Raw genomic sequence first — 25053 nt, forward strand, 5'->3', positions numbered from 1 at the left:
ATCAAAGCTTCTTGATACCACCTTGGAAAGGAATTTAAGAACCATGCTGTTTGTGTTTTAGGGAAGGATACCCAAAACAAAATAAAATGTCCTATCCCTTAGAATATACATAAAAAAAAAGAAAGACACTCATTGTTTATTAGTGTCTAAAGTATTGTATACAAGTCACATCACACATAAAAAGATAGGAGTTCCCTGGTGGCTCAGCAGGTTAAGAACCTGGCATTTTCAGTGCTGTGGCTCAGGTTCAGTCCCCGGCCCAGGAACTTTCTCATGCCACAGGCACAGTCAAAAAAAAAAAAAAAAATCAACAATAAAAAAATAAATTAGGAGTTCCCGTGGTAGCGCAGTGGTTAACGAATCCGACTAGGAACCATGAGGTTTCGGGTTCGATCCCTGCCCTTGCTCAGTGGGTTGAGGATCTGGCGTTGCCGTGAGCTGTGGTGTAGGTCGCAGACTCGGCTCGGATCCCGCGTTGCTGTGGCTCTGGCGTAGGCCGGTGGCTACAGCTCCGATTCGACCCCTAGCCTGGGAACCTCCATATGCCGTGGGAGCGGCCCAAGAAATAGCAAAAAAAAATAAAAATAAAAATAAATGAAAAATAAAATAAAATTATTAAAAATTAATTAATTAATTAATTAAAAAAATAAAGATAACAGCCTGGGAGAAAGTGTTGAAATTGCCCTGTTACCATCATGTTAAGTTCATATAATTAATATTATTAGCCATTAGGGACGATATGAGAATGGCCCTTTCCCTAAATAAGCAGATGAGCTGGCAGCATTGAAAAAACTTGGGCCCAAGGTGAGAGAACCGTACTTCGAATTGTTTGCACCCAGTCTAATTAGCCGCTAACTATTTAGGAGTGAGTGCCACTATTAGGGAAAGGTGAAAGTTCTTAGAAACGGTGAGAAATGGCCTGTCTCAGACCAGGCGAGGCTCTCACTTAGAAGTCAGTCTCGTAACCATCTCACAAGGACAGTTTCTTCTGTAGGACTCTGGTGCAGGGCAGTCTTAGCTCTGAAGGGCACCTGCAGGACAGCTTCCATGCCAGCCTCTTCACGTGGGGTGCTGCCTGGTGGGCCTGGGTTGTGGCTCTGCTAGTTCCACCCAGTAGGCTTATGAGCCAGTAGGAAAATGGCAGAAGTGGCAAAGATAAAACCTAAACAGCACTTGTGTTTAACGATTTTCCACCGATGTGACTTACTCTTAAAAGAATAATTGGAGGAGTTCCCTTTGTGGCACAGCGGAAACAGTCCGACTAGGAACCATGAGGTTGAGGGTTCAATCCCTGGTCTCACTCAGTGGGTTCAAGATCCAGCGTTGCTGTGAGCTGTGGTGTAGGTCGCAGACACAGCTCGGATCTGGCGTTGCTGTGGCTGTGGTGTAGGCCGGTGGCTACAGCTCCGATTCGACCCCTAGCCTGGGAACCTCCATATGCCTCGGGTGCATCCCTAAAAGGACAAAAGACAAAAAAAAAAAAAAGATTAATTGGAATAAGAGAGCCTAGTAGCCATATTTCCAGCTGTAAGTTATACCTTGCAAAACAGAAAAGCATATGCATGGGCATGAGACACAAAGGGCCTGATTTCTAATTAAATGAAAACGTAAAACAATAACACTCATTTTGTGTTAAATAGATGTGCCAGAATCGAATTCTAGCTGGATCCATACCCTGCACTAGATACTCCGAGGATTTGTTTTTGAAATTCAAGAAGACACCAGAGCTTACCTACACAGTAATTTGCTTTGACATAGCACATTTCCACGCATGTTCTCAAACACTCAACAAACATCTATTCATTGTTTCCAAATGCCCCAAGTGAACTCTTCTAGCAAAGTCCATCCAGTAAAACTAAATTTCCAATTTTAAAAAGAGAAGTCTATATTTTTCCATAGAGTAGTGGGTGGAGGGAAGATTACAATTAGGGAGTTCCCTCCGTGGCTCAGCGGTTAATGAACCCAAGTAGGATCCATGAGGATTGGAGTTCGATCCCTGGCCTCGTTCAGTGGGTTAAGGATCCGGTGTTGCCATGAGCTGTAGTGTAGGTCACAGACAGGCTCAGATCTGAGGTTTTGCTGTGTCTGTGGTGTAGGCCAGCATCTGTAGCTCCAATTAGACCCCTAGCCTGGGAAGCTCCATATGCCACGGGTGCCGGTCTAAAAAAGCAAAAAAAAAAAAAAAAAAGAAAGAAACAAGACTAATAGAGTACACAAATCAAAACAATCCACATTCAACCTCAACCCCTGAAAGAAAGTACTTTTGGGGCCATGCCATGGCATGTGAAAATTCCTGGGCCAGGGATCAAACCCCCACCACAGCAGTGACCTGAATCACAGCAGTGACCAACCGAGCCACCAAGGAACTCCAAAAGAAAGTACTTTCACATAAGTTGTTGCCAGACACTTCCAGATCTCTGAAAACCATTCTTCCCCCTCCATGGTAGAATTTGTAGCTGGGCATGTACCAGCTAGACTATTTCCCAGTCAGGGAGTCCCATTGTGGCTCAGCAGGTTAAGAACCTGACATAGTCTCTGTGAGGATTCGGGTTCGATCCCTGGCCTCGCTCAGTAAGTTAAGGATCTGGTGTTTCCGTGAGCTTCGGCAGAGGTGGCAGATGTGGCTCAGATCCAGCATTGCTGTGGCTGTGGCAGAAGCCAGCAGCTGGAGCTCCCATTCAACCCCTAGCCTGGGAACTTCCATACGCCACAGGTACAACCATAAAAAGAAAAATAATAATATAAAGACTATTTCCTAGTCTGGGTTATAAATAGGTGAGGCCATGTGACCAACTTATGGCTGATGAGATAGGATTAGAAGTGATGTATGAAACTTCTGGGTCGTGCCCTTAAAATTAAGGGGCGTTCCATTTGCTTCCCTCCTCTTTTCTGTTTTCCTGTGACTGTAACTGAGAGGGATAGAGCAGGCACAGGTGGTTGTGAAGTCCCAACAGGGGATGATAGATAAAGAGGGAAACCTGGGGAGGCGGGGAGACCACTGGAAGTTCAAGAAAACCCTCAGAACAAGGCAGGCTTGCTTGACTAGTGGAGCTGCCAGAACTGCCTCAGGTCATTGGGTGGGGGATGGGATGAGGCCTGCATTCCGACTCAGACCAAGGGCCGGCCTGTGAAGACCGCCCTTCAGCTGATTTGAATACACACCTCACCAGACGCTAAGGAGAAGCTACCACTCTCAGAAAGGAAGAGGTGGGTCTTTCCAGCCCCCACGCCCCTTGGATGATAAAACTGTGGCCCACAGCATCCTCTGGCAGAGCTTCCCTGCCTGCCCGCTTGCATCTCTCACAAGCATAGTCATGAATCTCTTTCTTGGCTATCACTTTGTCTCTCACTTTATTCTTTCTGCACGGAGGCATCAAGAACCTGGGCCTTGGTGAGTCCAGACACAGAGTGAGTAACTCGAATTTAAAACCATGGGTTTGGGAGTTCCCGTCATGGCTCAGTGGTTAACGAATCCAACTAGGAACCATGAGGTTTCAGGTTCGATCCCAGGCATTGCCCAGTGGGTTAAGGATCCAGCGTTGCCATGAGCTGTGGTGTAGGTGGCAGACACAGCTCAGATCTGGCGTGGCTGTGGCATAGGCCGGCAGCTACAGCTCTGATTAGACCCCTAGCCTGGGAACCTTCATATGCTGTGGGGGCAGCCCTAGAAAAGACAAATAAATAAATAAAACCGTGGGTTTAAGTCCCAGTCTGGGTTTTGGCTGGGATCAGGCCGTTAGCACTGTCAGTTTCATAACAAGTGTGATACCCTGGCGATGGCAGAACAGTGAGAGAGAAACACCCTGGGTCCCTGACACTGTGAAACTGAAGTGTTTACATGATAGAAGTGCCTTGTTTTTTGAGGTATCATTTAAGCGAGGCATCCTGCATCCTAATTAATACTGACATCCTTAGCCATTAGTTCTAGTCTTCCCTCCAAAAGACTTAAGCCTAGTGAAATCCATTAAAGAGAAATAAGTTTACCCCTACAATTTGACCAGGGGACCAATCATCAAAGCTTAATGTGTGTCAGCATGCCAACATTTTTGTTTGTGGTCATCCTTGCAGGGAACCTTTTTACGATTTTTTTTTCCTAATCTCCCTCCATGAAATTTGAATACCTTAGATATTCTGTATTTTCTCTGCCTCAGACATAAAAAAGTAAGGATTTTTTTCAACCCCCAAGACCCAGGTTAATCTCTGTTGGCAGGGAGAATAATATCACCATGGAGGATGCATGCTCTCACAGAAATGAACAGCTTGATGACAGATGTGAGAAGAGAAAGATACCACAAACTTTGTTTCCTGCTTTCTTTTTTTTTTTTTTTTTTTTTTAATGGCTGCACCCATGGCATATGCAAGTTTCCGAGCCAGGGATTGAATCTGAGCCGCATCATCGACAACACAGGATCCTTTAACCAACTGTGGCAGGGACAGATCAAACCCTCACCTCTGCAGTGACCGAGCTGCTGCAGTCAGATTCTTAACCCACTGTGCCACAGTGGGAACTCCTGTTTCCTCATATCTTGACTGAAAAATTATAAAAGCCATCAAGAGATTGAGACTAAGAACCTCTCTTAGGGAATTCCTGTCGTGGTGCAGTGGTTAACGAATCCGACTAGGAACCGTGAGGTTGCAGCTTCAATCCCTGGCCTTGCTCAGTGGGTTAAGGATCCGGCATTGCCGTGAGCTGTGGTGTAGGTCGCAGACGTGGCTCAGATTCCGAGTTGCTGTGGCTGTGGTGTAGGCCAGCGACTACAGCTCTGATTCGACCCCTAGCCTGGAAACCTCCATATGTGGCAGGTGCAGCTCTAAAAAGACAAAAAAAAAAAAAAAAAAAAAAAAAAAAAACCTCTCCAAGGTAGCTGTATTTGCTCCTCCATCATGTGGGCAGCACCAAGGGACAGAGACAACCCACTGCAGCCTCCATGCAGCTGTTGGGGTCCATTGTGTCCTGGTAGCTTTTGTGCCTGGCAAGATGCAATCAGATCTGTGAATTCTTAGGCATAAATCCTTCTAGTCCTAGAGTTAGAATCATTAATATCCACAGGTGGACTCAGGAAGGGTTGGGAGGAGCACTTGATAAGTGTTCATGAAAATCCAGCTCAGTGCTGGATGAGCCATAATCTAAGGCATGATAAGGTACCTGAATTTGAGAATATTAGGAACACATACACTTCTCGCTGAAAGTGCTACTTCTTACACACACACACACACACACACACACACACACACACAGACAATACGCCTTGGCATCTGTGAGTAGGAAATGTCTACTTCTAGGATTTTTAGACACCTGTTGTGTATTTGCCTGTTTGCAGGGACTGCCATGAGAGCAGTCCAAGGGAACAAACTGGAAAGACCAACCAAGGCCACTGGTGTGTGGACTAGAACAGCCAACATCTAGGAATCATCACCATTTGGCAAAAGCTTATTCTGTGATACAGGACCATCATCTGCTTTAATTGGATAACGTGGCTATTCACATCCTCATTCAAAAATGTACAAGTACAATATTCCAACTGCGGAAATGGAAAAAAGAGGTGTAGGTGGAAACAACAGACAAGTAGAGGGAAGAAGAGTAGCAGGTGTGGAAGAAAATGAAATGACACTGACAGTACTTAAATACCTTGTTAAGGAGATCCTGTTGTGGCTCAGCAGTAATGAACCTGACTCATATCGATGAGGATGCATGTTCGCTCCCTGTCCCCGCTCAGTAGGTTAAGGATACATCTGATGTTGCCATGAGCTACAGTGTAGGTCGGTATAGGTCACAGATGTGGCTGGGATCCGGCGTGGTTGTGGTCATGGTGCAAGCTGGCGACTGCAGCTCTGATTCAACCCCTAGCCTGGGAACCTCCATATGCCTTGAGAGCGGCCCTAAAAAGACCACAAAAAAAGGGGGGGGGCTGTATATATATGTATGACTGGGTACATACTGTACAGTAGAAATTGTAAATCAACTATACTCTGGAGTTCCCGTGGTGGCGCAGTGGTTAACGAATCCAACTAGGAACCATGAGGTTGCGGGTTCGATCCCTGCCCTTGCTCAGTGGGTTAAAGATCCAGCGTTGCCGTGAGCTGTGGTGTAGGTCGCAGACGCGGCTCGGATCCCGCGTTGCTGTGGCTCTGGCGTAGGCCAGTGGCTACAGCTCCGATTAGACCCCTAGCCTGGGAACCTCCATATGCCGCGAGAGCGGCCCAAGAAATGGCAAAAAGACGAAAAAAAAAAAAAACTATACTCTAATAAAATGTATATATAAACTAAGTAAAGTAGGGAAAAAAAGAATAGTGCAGACACACCCAATCTCCAAGGTCTCTGATATGGGTCATGAAAAAGAAATGCTCAGGAACACTCCTTGGATTCCATTTGCATTTAGCTAAATATGTGTGTATACACACACATACGTGTATACATATGTATATACGCACACATGCAGAGGACATTTTTTGTTTGATAGAGCTGTGAGAACAAAAAACTGAAAAGAAAAAGAGTTTCTATTGTGGCTCAGCGGTAACAAACCCAACTAGTATCCATGAGAATGCAGGTCCAATTCCTGGCCTTGCTCAGTGGGTTAAGGATCTAGCATTGCCATGAGCTGTGGCATAGGTTGCAAACATGGTTTGGATCCTGCGTGGCAGTGGCTGCGGTATAAGCCAGGCAGCTATAGCCTGGGAGCTCTCATATGCTGCAGGTGCAGCCCCAAAAAGCAAAAAAATAAAAAATAAAAAATCAAAGACCACTGCTCTGACTTTTACCAAGATGCCTGAAAAACCAACTCCATGGACAAGGTGGCAAAATGTGAAATTGCTTAAAACTATTATTGGAAAAACATATATAAGTGGACAAAACTGTCTTCGTCTGAATACATGTTTCTGTAAAAGAATATTCAGTGTTGTAAAGCTCTCATTTCTCTTAAAGATTTCTTTCTATACCTTTTATACAATTCCAGTAAAACAATCTCCATGGATTCTTTTTTTTTTTTTTTTTTTTAGGGCCACACCCATGGCATATGGCGTTTTCCAGGCTAGAGGTCACATAGGAGCCTACACCACAGCCACAGCAACACTGGGTCCTTAACCCACTGAGTGGGGCCAGGGATCAAACCTACGTCCTTATGGTCAGATTCGTTTCCACTGAGCCACAACAGGAATTTTGTGGATTCTTTTTTTGGAAACTGGTAAAATAGTATAAAGTTTATCTAAGCAAATAAGTATGCAAAACTTGCCAAAACATGTATTTAAAAGAAGCACAATGAAGGGGCAATTGCTTTCCCAAATATCAAAGTATTCTACTAAAAAAATAGTAATTTACTTTATATCTTTTTTCTTTTCTTTTGGCCATGCCTGAGGCATGCGGAAGTTCTCAGGCCAGGGACAGAACCCACGCCATAGCAGTGACAGTGCTGGATCCTTAACCTGCTGAGCCACCAGGGAACTCCAAGAAACAATAATTTAAAATACCGTGTGGAGTTCCCGTCATGGCGCAGTGGTTAACGAATCTGACTAGGAACCATGAGGTTGCGGGTTCAATCCCTGCCCTTGCTCAGTGGGTTGAGGATCCGGCGTTGCTGTGAGCTGTGGTGTAGGTTGCAGACGCGGCTCGGATCCCGCGTTGCTGTGGCTCTGGCGTAGGCCGCGGGCTACAGCTCCAATTGGACCCCTAGCCTGGGAACCTCCATATGCCGCGGAAGCAGCCCAAGAAATAGCAAATAGACAAAAATAAATAAATAAATAAATAAAAAATAAAAGAAAATACCATGTGTGGGAGTTCCCTGGTGGCTTAGCAGTTAGAGGTTCAATATTGTCACTGTCGTGGCACAAGTTCAATCACTGCCCTGGAAACTTCCACATGCCACGAATGTAGCCAAAAAAATAAATAAATAAAAATAAAATACAGTATGTGGAACTATCGCATACTAATTTTTAAAAATCATTTAAACACAATAATGGGTTTACGAATAGACCATATACATACAGGAATTAGTATGTGATGCAGGTAATTCAAGTCAGTAGGCTAGTGATGGTGAAGGAGTTCCCATTGCAGCTCAATGGAAACGAATCTTACTAGCATCCATGAGGATGCAGGTTCCATCCCTGGCCTCACTCAGTAGGTTAAGAATCTGGCATTGCTGTGAGCTGTGGTATAAGTCGCAGACGCGGCTCACTCAGATCTGGCGTTGCTGTGGCTGTGGGTTAGGCCAGTAGCTGCAGCTCCTATTCCACCTCTAGCCTAGGAGCTTCCATATGCCCCAGGCATGGCCATAAAAAGAAAAAGAAATACGAACAGCCAACCTTCTCTGGATATAACTTCTCTACCACGCTAATACATCTAAAATGATACCTCATTGGAGTCCTGCTGTGGCTCAGTGGGTTAAGAACCTGACTGCAGCAGCTCGGGTTTTATGGAGGTGGATCCCCAGCCCTGCACAGTGGGTTAAAGGACCTAGCATTGTCGCATCAGAGAGTGTAGGTCCCAGCTGGGGCTCAGATTCACTCCCTGGCCTGGGAACTTCCATGTGCTGTGGGTGCAGCCATAAAAATTAAAAAAAAAAGAGAGAGAGACATCATTTGTCACCTAAGATTGGCAAGGATTTAAAATATCCATTGTTGGCAAGGATATGGAGAATAAGCACCATAATGCACATTGGTGGAAGTGTAAAGTAATAGAATTTTTAACCTTTTTGGAACACAGTTTGCCAATGTTTACCCTAATTTAAAATATGAGTTCTAGCAATTCTATTTCTAGAAATATATCCTAAAGAATTACATCAATGTAAGAATATTCTCTGCAGCATTGCTTGTAATAGGATCAAGCTAGAAACAATTGAAATGTCCAATTAGAGGGGAATAGTAAACACATTGTGATACATGTATACAGAGGATTGCTACTGTATTGATGACCCATCATTAGGTAACAAAACTACCCCCAAAAACTTAGCGGCTTAAAACAAAGGTAAACATGTATCATATCTGTGCAATAAATATGTGGGAGTGGCATGGGTGGTTCTGGCTCAGCCTCTCTCATGAGGTTGCAGGCAGCTACAGGCTGACCTAGAGCTGGCAGGTCTTCCTCCCAGGTAACTCACTCAGAGGGCAGACTGGCTGTTGGCCAGAAGCCCATTGCTGCCCATGTGGCCTTCTTGACAGACTGCGTGAGCATCCTACCAATATGGTGGCTGGTGTCCCCAAAAATCAGCAATCCAAGAGAGGCTAAGGCTAAAACTGGGATGTCTTTTAGGACCTGGCCTCAGAAGTCCCACAATGTCACTGCCACAGTACCCTATGGATCACACAGAACAGCTGTGATTCAGCAAGGGGGGAGTATTTAAATACCAAGCAGCAAGGATCATTTAAGCTGAAATTTAAAGGTGGAATAGTAATTAAGTCAGGCAGGGAGATCACTTATAACAACATTGAAAGAAATTTATGAACAGAAAGTACAGATGAGGCTGGAGAGGTAAATGGAGTCTGATTCATGGCAGTACTTTCAAGCTGCATTAAGGAGCTTGATTTTTATATAAAGCCGGTAAGCCTCCAAAAGATTTATATTTTAGTAAGATCAGTCTGGTTATATATGGTGGATGGTTTGAGTGAACAAGGCCAGGGGGCAGGAGTGGAGGTAAGGCCAGGCCATGAAATGATCCAGACCCAAAAAAAAAAAAAAAAAGGTGGAGTTCCTATTGTGGCTTAGTAGGTTAAGAACCCGACTAGTGTCCATAAGGATGTGGGTTCGATCCCTGGCCTCCCTCAATGGGTTAAGGATCTGGGGCGGCTGCAAGCTGTGTCATAGGTCATACATGTGGCTTGGTTCCGGCGTTGCTGTGGCTGTGTGGTAGGCTGGCAGTTCAGCTCCGATTCAACCCCTAGCCCAGGAACTTCTATATGCCACACAGTGTGGCCATAAAAAGAAAAAAAAAATGCTAACTTGGATTTCAGTAGTGGCAATGGAGATGGACAAATCTTGGGCAAGTTCTGAGATACTTAGGAATAAACCCAAGGGACTCAATGTTTGATTGAATACATGGGTTGCACAATAGGGAGGAATCAAGTTGGGCTCCTAGATTATTGACTTGAGCAATTAGGTAAATGGGGCACATGGGATTAAAAAGTAGGTATGGGGATGAGAAAGGTTTTTTGTTTTGTTTCATTTTATTTTGTTTTTAACAAGCCAAGTTTGATGTGCTTTGCACACATGGAAATTTCCAATAGGCAGTGGACGTATGGGACGTGGCCGTCAGGAGATATGCCTGGACATAAAAACTTCTGAGTCATCAGAATATCACTGGAAATTGCAGCCATGAGCCAGAGAATCATTGCATTTTAAGAGGAAGAGGGGTTTACAAAAGAGACTGAAAGTGAACGCCAGAAAGGTAGTTGAGGAGAAGTATTGTGAGAGTCTACCATCACAGAAGACAGGGGTGATCTGGCTTGTTCATACTCCTAAGCCAAATAATTTAAAACTGAACATATGTTGCACATCAGATAGGAAATAGCCAATGGAGAAGGTGAGTGCTCTCCTTGGTTCAAGGCACGATGCTTTTATGGGAAGGATGTGAATAGCATTAATCTCTTCCGGTACAGTGTGATGTACATACAGATAACCCCAGGGATTATATTTTATTTTATTTTTTTGTCTTTTTGCCTTTTTGAGGGCCGCTCCCGCGGCATATGGACATTCCCAGGCTGTAATGTGGAGCTGTAGCCACCAGCCTACGCCAGAGCCACAGCAATGTGGGATCCGAGCCACATCTGCGACCTACACCACAGCTCACGGCAACGCCAGATCTTTAACCCACTGAGCAAGGCCAGGGATCGAACCTGCAATCTCATGGTTCCTAATTGGACTCATTAACCACAGAGCCACAACAGGAACTCCCTGGCATTATATTTTAAAATGCAGATTCTGGCTTAGTATGTTTCAGGGAGGTCCCAAGCCCTCAGGTCCCCGAGGTCCTGTATTTCTAAAAGGGTCCTGGGTGATGCCAACATTGCTGGTCCACAGACCACATTTTGAAGAGCACTTTGAATCCCATTATGGCTCTCAATCTTTGCAGAACAGACTCACATTATTGGTCCCTGACCCCTACGGATTATGCTTCAGTCAATCTTGGGTAGGATATGATAATTTGCATTTCCATCAAGCTCCCTGGTGATGCCAATGATGCCAAAGGTCCCCAGACCTACTTTTGAGTTGCACAGTTCCAGCAGTTTAACTACTTGTGGCTCCAACAGAGGAAAAGCCAGATTCCATTGGGTTTCAAATCATAATGCAAACAAGAAGTATTCCTGTTCATCTCCATAGTCCATGACCGGAAGTCACTGGTGGCAAAAGCCTACTACCACTCACTACCCATTACCGCAAGGGTTGCTGTAAGAGAACTAGGGACTCATTCTTTTTTTTTTTTTGACTGTTCCCAGGCCAGGGATCAAACCTGCACCACAGCAGTGATCCAGTGCACAGCAATGACAATGCCAGATCCTTAACCCACTGAGCCACTAGGGAACTTGGACTCATTCTTAATTAACTTATTTATTCCCAAGACCTATCCTCAGTAGTGGACGCCTATTGCTCTCAAAATTTTATCTTGCTTGGTCAAGACATTTCATATTAAAACAAGCAGCTGCTAACAAGTACTTTTTCCTTTACTCAAGGGGTGTGTTTTACAACAGACTCATTTTTTTTCCCTAGAGTGAGACAATTTAAGAAAAAACTAATAAGGGGGGGAATTCTATTTATGGAGGAATCAATTCACATATGTATTTACTAAGCGCACAAATGTATTTTACGTAAGGCATCCTAAGGTGAAAGAGAAAGATTATAAATACACAGTTCCTGTTCTTAAGTCCATAACATGAAATAAAGACACCAACAATCAATGTTGAAACATGACAAATGCCATCTGAAAAAACAGCTGACACTTATTTTTATTAAAACCAACCAGCACCTCAACCCATTCTCACAATGTGTTTGTTATTAATAGCAACAGACACATAAAGGAGGAGAAAAATAGCAAACAAGGGTAACTAGGAAAGGCACCTGGCTGATGGTTGAAGTAATTCCTGGAATTAGACAGATGGGCAGTCTTTTCACAGGTGGAGGACCCAGAGGACCACTTCTTTACAAAAATCAATTAACATGTGCTCTGAGAATCTGCTGACAAAAGGCTTTAACCTACTGTTGTTCTTCGCAGTGTAATTAGCAAAGATATCCACGTATACAGCACAGCAACCGCCCTTAAAAAAGGCTTAGCCTGAGTATCGAGACGGAGTAACACAATAAATTCAGAGGACAGAGGAATATATTTAAGAAGACAAAACTGGGAAGAAGATAGTGACCTCCAACCCCCAAAGAGAGGTGTCTTTGGAGATGCGAAAGTATCTCTGTAGGACTCTCACTGCCAGTCGGTAAGCCTTCCAAGCACAGGTCAGGGTACGGGTGCCAGGACCAGGGGAGGGGGGCGCCCCGGGGTGCCCCAGGCCCTGCAACGCGGGAAGGTGGGAGACGTACGAGTGGCCAAACTGCAGCCATCCGTCGTGCCTTTACCGACCCCTCTACAGCCTTCAGCACAGGGGCACTAGCGGAAGGAAGTTTTTCGCGGCCATCGGCCCGCCCCACCCAACTCCCCTGGGGCCGGAGTGGTCCCGCCGCTCCCGCGGTCAGATCTGAGGCCACCCTTCCTCGCAGCCCGGGCCTCCTCCAGAGAGCCGCGCCTCCCGCTCTGGCCTAGGGGTGGCGGGCGTCTGCGAGGGTGAGGGTGGCCTCGGATCGGCGGTCGGTAGCACGGTTCCAGTGGCTCCGAGCGGGGTCCTGGCAGCGACAGGACTTCGCGGGTCTCTGCAGGATTGGCTGGTCTGGCGACCGGAAGTGCGCCGCTACCTTCCGGCCGGCGCCGCACGAGACGGGGCGGGGCGCCCCGGGAGGGGGCGGGGGGCCGCGCTGACGGACGGCTCCCATGGCCTATGGGCGCGGCCGCAGCGGCCCGGCCTCCCTGGCGCGCCCCCTCCCCGGGGCGGCTGACGCCCCCCAGCCCCCCATTTCCAGGGTGCTGCACAAAGCGCCGAGACTTACCGGGTCCTGGCTGTCCGCCGCGGTGCTTTGCAGGCGCTGGTGTGGCCCCGCCCCCGTGGCCCTCGGCGTCCCCAACTGGCCGGCCTCCTTCCCTGTCCGGAGCCGCGCGAGGACGGCCGAGGCCGCAGGTCTGTGACTGCGTGTCGGGCGGCGCGAGGGGATGTGAGGGCGCGAGGCTTCGGCGGCGGTCCCAGAGTGTCCCGCGGGCAGGCAGGCGGGCCGCGCTGCGTCCTTGCCTAGAGGCGTTCGGCCGAATCCGCCGTGCAGACCGAAAGCCTCTCGGACCGCCCCGCCGTTTCGCTCAGTCGGGGGGCGCGGCCCTGGCCCTCGCGGAGACTTGGGTCGCCTGGTGTGGGACCCGGCGCCCACTTGTCCGCCTGAGATGGGGGGGCCGGGGCCGCAACTCCGGAGAGAGCAAGTTTGCTGAGGGCGGGGCGCTTTCTCATTTTGGCCGCGCGGGCAGAGGGAGGGCCTGAGTGGTCTCCGGCCTCGGGGGCCAGTCGACTTCCTGGGTGAGCCAGGGCAAGTACTGAACTTCGGCCCCTCGGGGTCTGGCGGGGACCTCGGTCGCCGAAGGGTCGAGGTGCGGAGGTGAGCCGAATAACGTGCTCTGCAGCGCTCTGAGATGCCCAGTACGCGCTGTTCTTCTAAGCTGTAGAGAAAGAAGCACCGCTTTCATTTAAGATGGCATGCCTTGTCATTTGATGGGGAAACTTTTGTTTCGCAGGGCCATGTGATTATCACAGTGGGATTATCACGCATAGTTGGCCCTTAAATATTTGTTGCCCTTCAGTCTTAACGTGTTACAGTGTGTCTCACTTGTGGGATTTTTACAACTCTGCTCAGAGCCCTTAGAAAGGGCTTAAGGCCAGGACGAGGTAATTTGGGGATAAACTCATCTCTTGGACTTTGCCAACCCTCCTTTTCTCCCGCGTCTGTCCAGATTCTCCATTTTCGGTGCTCGCCGCTAAGTCTGTTTTGCTTCTCAGATTTTTTTTTTTTTTTTTGGTACGTATGAATGAATGAGTTAATTGTATGATGTTGATTGCTTTCTTCTTTTCAATAGAGCAACCTGTTTACCTTTAGGACTCTGTAAACTGCCCCAACAATCGTGTCCGGCAACCGGTCTTAATTAATAATTAGTTAAACGCTGTTCATTCTTCGCAGGAGTGATGCAAGATGTTCTGGGGGACTGTAGCCAGCTTACTCACTGCCACCACTCCCCCGCCTCCCACTTGCTGCTTCCAAACCAGGCTCCTGCTCCCTGCTGTCACTCCCACTGTTGCTCCCTGGCATAGCAACTGCCCTGATTGGCACACCCCCGCTGCCATCACCACTGAGGCATATTCCCGATTTTTCCAGTGTGAATTGTTTGAAAGAATATCGGTATCAAATTCAGATACCTGAGATAAAACAATATTTCAGGGAGTTCCCTGGTGGTCTGTCAGCTTCAGGATCTGGTGTTGTCACTGCTGTGTGTCAAGTCGTTGTTGTGGTGCAGGTTTGACCCCTGCCTTGGGATCTTCCACTTTCTATGGGTGCGGCCCAAAAAAACCCGAAACAATATTTCAGTTCTTCAGAATTAGGCTATCAACAATCTGCTAATTTACTTAACTGCTTAATGGTACCGTAGAAAATAATATAAAATTATATAATTATGTGACACATTGTATTGTAACTGCTATGACTGGGGAAGAGGAAAGATCCGCAGGAACTTGGGCATCCCAGGAAGGAGGGCTTCCTGGAAGAAGGACAGGGGCTTGTCTGTGATGCTCACCTGTATCCCTAATTCTGGGCAATGCCTTCCAGAGAACAGAAGCGTCATAAATGTGGTTGTCCTAAAGAAGTATTTGTGGTGTGTCTTGAGAGCAGCTTTGAAGGCTGGTTAAGATTTGGATGGGAAAACGGGAGGGCATGCCAAGCAAGGGAAAATGGCCCGAGTCAAGTCACTTAAGCCCATTTGAGCACAGGGTGTGCTGGGGAGAGAAGGTACCGACATATGGATGGTGGTTCACTTCTGTGTTGTTTGTAGGCGTGGTTGGAAGAACAATGCATGTGAGTCTTTGACGCCATGATATCCATCAGGCAAAGAAAAGGAATAAAGACCACAGAAGTTTCTGAGGATTGTGCGGCACAAGAAGAGAATGTGAAGTTGGAAAATAAATTGCCATCTAGTAGGTGATTTAAATGAAAGCAGCATTTTGGATTGCTTTTTTGTGTGCATATTAAAAGAATCACTCTAAACAGGATAAAAATTTGGTGAGACCTAATCGTTGAAGAAACGTGTTCTACTACCTTGATATTTTAGTATTCCACATGTTTTAACTGCAGTTTGATGAGGTTGGTTTTACAGTTAGGATTAGAACCCTGCCTCTCAGCTGTCTGTTCAGTATGGTTATGCCAATCTGATCCTTTGACTTTCCAGAGGAATGCTTTTTCCCACTGCTCAGATTTTAGTCTAGTTCTAATTTTTCTGGTTTGTGTATGCTGTTCACAACTAGAAAGCCGTACCTTGGGTGAGTTTCTCATTAAAATATTAAAAGATGAATCAAACATTTTTTATTTCCCATCAATTTCTTGAAATTTTCTTATTTGCTTTTTTTTTCTTTTTTGGTGGGAAAAGTGGTCAAAGTTTGATAAATTGTTTAGTTTTTTTTTTAAATGTTGAAGGCTCTTGCTAAACCATACATCAGATGGCATTAATTACCAACTTCTTGTCTCCCAGTTGCTCTCTTAGACTAAACAAGGTCAGGATTTTTTAAAGTAAGCATGAAAAATTCCACATCCACCAGCCATTTTGGATATCTGATAGAGTTTGCATCAGTTGCAGCTAGAGCTAGTGAAGTAATATGGGATAACAGTTTTCTAAAATAAAAGTAATCCGTACTGAGACGTCATGCCACCCAACTCAGCTCTTAACAATTTGGGATAATAACAGAGTACTTTCTGAAAACCTTATGCAAATACAAATTCAAGTTTTTTTTTTCATTAAAACATAATTTTGAGGATTGTTCATTGTATCAAAAGAGTATTTATTCATGTCAGGGGGAAAAAAAAAGAAAACTAAAGAAAAGCAAAAAAAGGAAGTTCTCCTGAGGCTCAGAGCGTTAAGGACCCAGCATTGTCCCTGCTGTGGCTCTGGTTATAGCTGTGGCATAGGTTACCACCTATGATACTTGGATTGTTTTGTGGTCTAAATGTTGTTCTTTGCATGTGTATACCTACAGGCATTCAGATGTGGTTTTACAAAATTGTAACCCAACATGCTGTTTTATAACTTTGCTATGTTTCTTATACCGTGTTATGAACAGATCACGTTGGACAATGTATTTTTAAAATACCGTCAATGTATAGTCACTGTGTGACTGTAGCATAATGTATTTAACTAATTTCCTATAGGATATTTAGATGATTTTTTAACCTTTTACCTATACAAACTGAACAAATATCCTTGTGGCCAAATATTTGCTTAAAACGTTATTTCCGGAGTTCCCATCGTGGCGCAGTGGTTAACGAATCCGACTAGGAACCATGAGGTTGCGGGTTCGGTCCCTGCCCTTGCTCAGTGGGTTAACGATCCGGCGTTGCTGTGAGCTGTGGTGTAGGTCGCAGACGCGGCTCTGATCCCGCGTTGCTGTGGCTCTGGCCTGGGCCGGTGGCTACAGCTCCGATTGGACCCCTAGCCTGGGAACCTCCATATGCCGCGGGAGCGGCCCAAGAAATAGCAACAACAACAACAACAACAACAACAAAAAGACAAAAGACAAAAAAAAAAAAAAAAAACAACAAAACGTTATTTCCTTGGTGTATATGCCTAGATTTAGAATTATTGATCAAATAGATTGCTCATTTTGGTGGCTTTTACTTCCTGTTGCCATGTTGCATTCCTGAGAGGTATCAGTTTATTCTTTTACCAGCAGCGTTTGAAAAATGACTGTTTATTGTATCCTTACCAAATACTATCAACAAATACTTGATAGTATTTTTAAACTATCAATTGGCCAACATTTGAAAAGTTACAGCTCTTTGTTTTGATTTGCATTTCTTTAATACTAATGAATTTGAACTTTTTTTTTCTAGTAAGTTCATTGGCCATTTTTTTTCTTCTGTGAATTGCCTATTCATGTCCTTAATAGGTTTCCTACTGGAATATTTATTATTTGTTATTATCTTGAAAGTATTTGTCCTATATTAAGAATATTTAACCTTTCTTATATGTTCTGTAAGTATTTTTCTTAGTTTATATGTCCTTTCACTTTAGAGTAATGGTTTTTTCCTATAGGTTTTAAAAATTTTGTTATCAAGTTTTTTGAGAATAAAGTACACATTGTAAGTAGATTACCTAAAAGACATTATAGTTCAGATTATAACCTATTTGTTCCTCCATTTAAGAAATTTTGTAGTTAAAGGAGTTCCCGTTGTGGCTTAGTGGTTAACAAATCCGACTAGGAACCATGAGGTTGAGGGTTCGGTCCCTGCCCCTGCTCAGTGGGTTAAGGATCCGGTGTTGCCATGAGCTGTGGTGTAGGTTGCAGACACGGCTCGGATCTGGCATTGCTGTGGCTCTGGTGTAGGCTGGCAGCTACAGCTCCCATTAGACCCATAGCCTGGGAACCTTCATATGCCGCAGGTGTGGCCCTAAAAAGACAAAAGACAAAAAAAAAAGAAACTTAGTAGTTAGGAATTCTCTGTGGCATAGAGGGTTAAGGATCTGGCATTGTTATTGCAGTGGTTTGGGTCATTGCTGTGGCATAAATTCTATCTCTGGCCCAGGAACTTCCATATGCCATGGGGATGGCCAAAGAAAAAAAAAATAGGAAAAAGAAAAGAAAGTTAGTAGTTATGCAATAGTTGTTAAACTAGGCCAAACACAGGCCCTGGGTAGTAAGATGAATAAAATAGTGTACTTCCCTCTGGAAGCTCACACTCTAGTTGGCACAGTGGACAAATGAACAGTTAGATCTAGTTGGATAAACTATCATAAAAGTATGAAAAATATTAAAAAGTCTGTGGAATCCCAGAAAGGAGCCCCTAACTGTCTACTTGGGACAGAGAAGGCTTGACTTAGCATGCCTGGCAGTCTGAAATAAAACTATTAAATGCTAAATTCTTTACTGACTTAGTTTTTCATCTGTTCCATTTTTCTAAAAGGTTGTACAAATAGAAGATTATGGAAGATTCTGTCCTTTACAATTGGTGGAACTGTTGCCCTTTGCATTGGACTTCTCACATCTGTCTACCTGGCCACTTTGCATGAGAACGATTTATGGTTTTCTAATATTAAGGTATGACCATTGTGTGATTTACTCATCAGCATCTCTAGTAGTTAGCCATGTAGATGAATGACCAAGACAACTCCACTTTGCCAAAAAGAATTCAATCTCTCTTTCTCTCCTTTTTTTTGTAAATTTTTAGGGCTACACTTGCGGCATATGGAAGTTCCAGGGCTAGGGGTCAATCAGAGCTGCAGCTGCCGGCCTACAGTACAGCCATACCAATGCCAGAACTGAGCTGCCTCTGCAACCTACACCACAGCTTATGACAAGATCCTTAACTCACTGAGTGGGGCCAGGAATGGAACCCATGTCCTCATGGATACTAGTTGGATTCATTACTGCTGAGCCACAACAGGAACTCCCAAGAATTTAGTCTTTTAAAAGCTTTGGCTATTAAGTAAAATGACTTTTTGTTTGTTAGTTAAAAATAACAGCAGAAAGTGAGTTTTCCCCTTTTCATTAACTTTTTCCAATTATGTATTACTTAGTCTAAATCAGTATTTTTTCAAACTCTGGATTGTGAAATTAATGTAGGTTATGAGTAACATTTTTCTTAATGAAATCAAATGTAAGAGAATACTACCACATATTGAAACTTTTAATTATATATATGTATGTACACACTGGGTCACAGTATAAATTTTTTTTTCACTGTCGGGTACAGTTAAAAAAGAAAGGGAGTTCCCTTCGTGGCTCAGTGGTTAACGAATCTGACTAGGAACCATGAGGTTTCGGGTTCGATCCCTGGCCTTGCTCAGTGGGTTGAGGATCTGGCGTTGCCATGAGCTGTGGTGTAGGTCACAGATGTGGCTCGGATCCCGAGTTGCTGTGGCTCTAACGTAGGCCGGTGGCTACAACTTGGATTAGACCCCTAGCCCGGGAACCGCCATATGCTGTGGGAGTGGCCATAGAAAAGGCAAAAAGACAACAACAAAAAAAAAGAAAGAGAGAAAATCAAAACCATTGCTCTAAACCATGGAGATTAATCTTGGTCCATAGATGACCTTGATGTGGTTGGTGTAACTTTCTAATAGTATCTGCAGGTAGCTGGAGTTGGGGGAACCGTAACTTTCATCAGATTGTCAAGAGGGTCTGTGACTCTAAACACCAATTTCCTTGTTGTCTTTCTTCTCTTTCTTTCTGTCTCTTTAAACATTTCTAGATGTTGTTTAATTTGGCATTGTGTTCAGAACACTTAAAAGGAAACTTTCACCTTGCCAGTGTTTTTCATCCAAATGTACCTTGATTTTGATCCAGGAATATCATGCTCTTTGACCTTATTTCCCAGCATGGCTTCCATGACTTCTTTTTTTTTTTTTTGTAATTACTCAATGAATTTTATTACATTTATAGTTGTACAACGATCATCACAACCCAGTTTTATAGCATTTCCATCCCAAACCCCCAGCGCTTCCCCCTTTCCCCCAACCTGTCTCCTTTGGAAAACATAAGTTTTTCAAAGTCTATGAGTCAGTATCTGTTCTGCAAAGTTCATTGTGTCCTTTTTTTAGATTCCACATGTAAGTGATTGCATATGATGTTGGTGTCTCACTGTCTGGCTTACTTCACTTAGCATGTTAATTTCTAGGTCCATCCATGTTGCTGCAAATTCCATTATTTCTTTTCTTTTAATGGCTGAGTAATATTCCATTGTGTATATGTACCACATCTTCTTGATCTACTCCTCTGTCGATGGACATTTAGGTTGTTTCCATGTCTTGGCTATTGGATATAGTGCTGCAGTGAATGTTATTTTACCTTTGTAAGCAACTAGTGCTTACAAATTCAGAGTTCCCGTCTTGACTCAGTGGAAGTGAATCTGACTAGTATCCATGAGGACACAGTTTCGATCAGTAGGTTAAGGATCCAGGTTGCTGTGTGCTGTCGTGTAGGTTGCAGATGAGGTTCGGATCCTGTGTTGCTGTGGCTATGGCTGTGGTATAGGCCGGTGGCTACAGCTCTGATTTGACCCCTAGCCTGGGAACCTTCATATAAAAAAGGTAAAATTCACTTTCACAGGGCAAAGATTTATCATCTATGAAAATATTCAAAAAATCTATGCAGAATCTAAAGATAGATCCCAAAGATAGTTGGCCAAAATATTTTGAGCCTTTGTTCAATTATTGAACAGGGTCTCCAAAGGAAACTACTTTGTTTTGATTTGTGTTTGGGTGTTTTTGGCCACATTGGCAGCATATAGAAGTTCCTGGGCCAGGGATCAAATCCAAGCTGCACCTGCAACCTACACCACAGTTGCAGCAACATTGGATCCTTAACCCAATGCACGGAGCCGGGGATAGAATTCACGCCTCAGCGATGACCCAAGCTGCTACAGAGACAATGCCAGATCCTTAACCTGCTGCACCACAGCAGGAGCTCCAAAGGAGGCTACTTGAATGACAAATTTTATTTTTATGTGTAATTTCTAGTACATTTATTTTTAAAACCTGTCCTATTACTTTATAGGTATAGCATGTGTCTGTGTATATATATTTATACAAATTATCATGGTAACAAAGAATAATAATTCTTATCCTTCAGTGACAGGTGGTAGTTTTTCTTATCAAGAAAAAATTTACTCGTCTATATCTCTCTTTTTTTAATTTTTTATTGTTTTTTTCTTTTTAGGGCCACACCTGAAGCATATGGAAGTTCCCACGCTAGGGGTGGAATCTGAGCTGCAGCTGCCAGCCTATACCACAGCTTGCAGCAATGCCTGATCCTTAACCCACTGAGCAGAGCCAGGGATCGAACCCACGTCCATAGCATGGATACTATGTTGGGTTCTTAACCCACTGAGCCACAGCAGGAACTCCCTCACCTATATCTCTTTACAGTGGAGTATCTATAAACAGATTCCCTGGAATTAAGAAATTTAATACTTATTTATTAAATAACACAAGTATTTTGAGTAAAGGTTGGAATTTCCCCTTTGTGGGCATACAGCCAAAATTAAATGCTAGGAACTGGATGGTAAGGGGACATGGTGAAAGAGGTGACATAATTTTAAAGTGTAAGTTTAGCTTTTTAACTTAAAGCCCATGGAGTTCCCTGGTTGCTCAGCAGGTTAAAGATCCAGCGTCACTTTTGTCGCTCTGCTTACTGCGATGGTGTGGGTTTGATCCCTGGCCAGGGAACTTTTGTATGCCACGGGCACAGCCAAAAAAATATTAAAGTGTGTAAGTTGCCTTGTTAGCACCCTTAAATAGATACACCCCACCATTAAGAAGCCTGAGCATTCCTGACTTTTCTCTCCTTACTCTCACCAGGTTAGAGAAGTCATTGTATCTTTCTTTACCTAGTATTTATTGAGCCTCTGTTCTGTGGGTAACACTGACTTAAACACTGCGGGAACCTGGAAGGAATAACAGACTTCTGAATTTGCTAGCCGACTTTCCAGTGTAATCAGTTAATTTAGTAAATATGTATTAAGCACCTGTAGTATGCCAGCAGGCACTGTGCACAGGAGTAATAATACCCCCAAGTAAGACAAGGCCTCTCTTCTAAAGGAGTTTACATTCTTGGAGTTCCCATCGTGGTGCAGTGGAAACAAATCTGACTAATATCCACGAAGACGTGGGTTCGATCCCTGGCCTCACTCGGTGGGTTTAAGGATCTGGTGTTGCTGTGGCTGTGGCGTAGGCCAACGACTGTAGCTCTGATTGGACCCCTAGCCTGGGAACCTCCATATGCTGAGGGTGCGGCCCTAAAAAGGCAAAAAAAAAAAAAAAAAAAAACCCAAAAAACAAACAAAAGGAGCTTAACATTCTTGAGTGGGATATAGGTAGGACAGATTCAAAATCAGCTCTGTGGTGGGGCGAGATAGAGTCAGGCGGGAGCAGAAAGGAGAGGTGGCCTAACCTGATTTTGGAAGATCAGGGAAGGTTTTCTAGGGGAAGGAGGGGTTGAGGAGACCTGGAGGATGAATAGGGGTTAGCCAGGGAGACTGGGGAGGAACGTCGAGGGACGTATACAGGAACTTCAAGAGGGAAGAGAACCTAGAATGTCCAAGGAGTTGGCGCCTGACTGGAGAGTAGATGGGAAGAGGGCATGGACTGGGAATGGTGAACCGAGGCCGGATCTGAAGAGGCCTGGCTTGTGTGTCTCGGAGAGCTTCTTCTGAACATGGCAGTGAGCCCTGCTTTTAAGGAGGCATTGATGGCATTATGTTGGCGGGGTTTATTTATATTTTATTTTATTGAAGCAGAGTTAACCCTCCAGGTTGCACAAGTTTCAGGTGAACAGCAAGTGAATGTTGGTGTTTTAGGACCTTGGCTGAGGCTACAGTGTAGAGAATGGGTTTGAGGCGGGGAAGAGTCAAGTCCTATTCAGTGGATTTAGTGCTCTCTGAATATCCAATTAAGATGTTTAGCAAGTGAGAGTTCCTGTTGTGGCTTAGTGGTAATGAACCTGATTAGTATCCTCGCTCAGTGGGTTAAGGATCTGGCATTGCCGTGAGCTGTGGCATAGGTCACAGAGACTGTTCGGATCTGGCGTGGCTGTGGCTGTGGCTGTGGCTAGCAACTGCAGCTCCGATTTGACCCCTAGCCTGGGAATTTCCATATGCTGCACCTTTGGACCTAAAAAAAAAAAAAGATGTTTAGTAAGTGAATATCTTCTGTGTAGCAGTCACTGATCTAGGCCCGGAGAATACAGCATTTGACTCTGATATGGAACTTAATTAGGATGAGGAGAAATGAATCAGAAACTAACAAGAAATAAGTACTGTGGTGAAAATCAAACAGGGTGATAAGGTAGTCATTGGCAGGCTACTTGAAATTGGGGGGTAAAGCAGACTACTTCGAGGATAACACACACACCAAGACCTAAATGATGAGAAGGAACCAGCCTAGCTAAGGTCTCTGAGGACTTTCTAAACAGAGGGAAAGGGAAAAGGTTCTAACGTAGAAATAAATTGGTCGAGTTTCAGAAGACACTTATGGCTGGAATTTTATGAGCAATGAGGAGGAAGATGGTACAAGAGAGGAAAAGGCCAGGTCATGTAGGGTTTTGCAGGCTAGGTAGGAGTTGGAGAGAAATGGACAGAGATAGAGTTGAAAGAAGGTATTGATTCCTCATTTGTATCGAGTGGGATTGAGGAGGAAGACTCATCAGTGATGACCTTCTTTCATTATCTGAAGGATAAATGGATGGATCTCCCTTCACTGTGACCGTGAACCCTGTGGGAGGAGCCCATCTGGAGGGTACAAAGACTTCTGACACCAGCTACCCAGAGTTAAGCCACACTTCATGGTTTGAGGACACAGCCCTCCCCTCAGATTGCCCTTCACTGCAAACACCAATCACAACTTTGGAGGTCCCCAGGCTACCCTTACAGAATTCTGACCATCTGGCTGTACATTCACTGAAATGACTCAGAACTCAAGAAAGTTCAGTATTCATAATTAGAATTTTATTATGGAAATAAGATTCCAATCAGAACCAGCCAAAGAGAGAGACACATGGGGCAAAGTCTGGGAAAGTACCAGATTTGACAGTTCCATTGTCCTCCCCCATAGAGTCAGGACCGTTACCCTCCTGGCGTGTCAGCGTGTGACAACATGCAGAATTTTGCCAACCAGGGAAGCTTTCCTAAACCTGTGTCGAAACCCCCAGGGGTTTTGTTATATGTGTCTGGTTGATTAAATCATTGGACACGGGTCGAACTCTGTCTCCAGCCCCCTCCATACCCGAGAGGTTGGGTTGATAGTCTGCTGGCTCAAAGCCCCATCCTTCTAATCATATGGTTGGTCTTTCTGGCTTGGCCAACTCCCATCCTGAGTCAGCTCCTTGACAGAGACTATCTAGGGGTCCACCCAGAGTCCCCTGTGAGCACAGACTGTCGGATGTGGGCTAAGAAACCCATGTGAGTGGCAGACACTCTTACCACTTGGGAAATTGAAGAACTTAATGGCCACCTCCAGGAACTGGGGACAAAGGCCAACCCAATTCTTTACTACACAGGGGACAGCAGGGCAAGAAATGATGAGTTCAGATTTGGATGCATTATGAGTCACTTTCAGGACAGTCCATGTAAAGATGTGGAGTGAAGGAAGCTGGATTTTCGGATCTGAAGGCAGGAGAGTCCCACCTATGTTGGAAAGGGACATACTCGTATGACCAGCTTGTAGCTGTGTGGGTAAGATTGTTTGAGGAGTGTGTGGAGTGAGAAAAGGAGACCTGAGGCTAGATTCCATCTGTGCTTCCGACACCATCCGGGAGAAGCTACAAAACAGGCATATCCTCTAGCAGGTTTCTCCCCCACCCTATCCCGTGAAACTTAAAATTGAGCTCAGAGCCTTAGTGCCTTTTTTTTCTCTCTCTATTCAAGCAGTACCTGATAGCAGACTTTCCTTTCCCCATCAACCCGGCCCTGTGTCACAGAGGGATCCTTGGATGTTCTAACCATTTCTCAAACCAGACCAAAGGCATTTTACTTATTTTTGCCTCTTAGATTATCTTGACCTAGTGGGCTTCAATAGAACTCTCTGTGCTGAAGAAAATGATCTAAGTCTACGCTGTCTGTAGATGCTGGTCAGATGTAGCTATTGAATGTTGGAAATGTGGCTAGTGTTAACAGAGGAGCTAAATTTTAAATTTAATTTAAATTGAACTTAAATTGCAAAATGCGTATATATTTTTTTATAAATAAACCAGTGATAAATATAGCCATTTCTGGTCAAAGATATTACTTAGCCTAAGGAA

The 25053-nt window shown here is 44.6% G+C and overlaps 1 protein-coding gene across 33 annotated transcripts in view; it reads left to right on the top strand.

Moving 5' to 3' along the window:
• Positions 1 to 12988: 12988 nt before the first annotated feature.
• The window catches only part of DPY19L3 (dpy-19 like C-mannosyltransferase 3), a 79316-nt gene continuing 67251 nt past the window's right edge, over positions 12989 to 25053 (top strand). For 15 of the 33 annotated variants that reach the window (XR_014805996.1, XR_014805998.1, XM_084960394.1 and 12 more), the window contains exons 1-3: positions 12989 to 13200; positions 15105 to 15246; positions 18224 to 18357. Coding sequence is in view for 4 of the 33 variants with exons in the window: in XM_021094264.2 (XP_020949923.1) it covers positions 15144 to 15246; positions 18224 to 18357 (237 nt within the window). In the remaining 29 variants the exon portion in view is untranslated. Of the gene's footprint in view, positions 13664 to 15104; positions 15251 to 18223; positions 18358 to 25053 lie in introns of all 33 variants that reach the window. The other 18 variants (XM_084960373.1, XM_084960392.1, XM_021094266.2 and 15 more) reach the window with 5 other exon arrangements.

This window comes from Sus scrofa, chromosome 6, assembly GCF_054392235.1.
Source record: "Sus scrofa isolate SSC_HxYL_T2T_F1_AM1 chromosome 6, Sscrofa_HxYL_maternal_Yorkshire_Landrace_v2.0, whole genome shotgun sequence".
In the NCBI taxonomy this organism is placed as follows: domain Eukaryota; kingdom Metazoa; phylum Chordata; class Mammalia; order Artiodactyla; family Suidae; genus Sus; species Sus scrofa.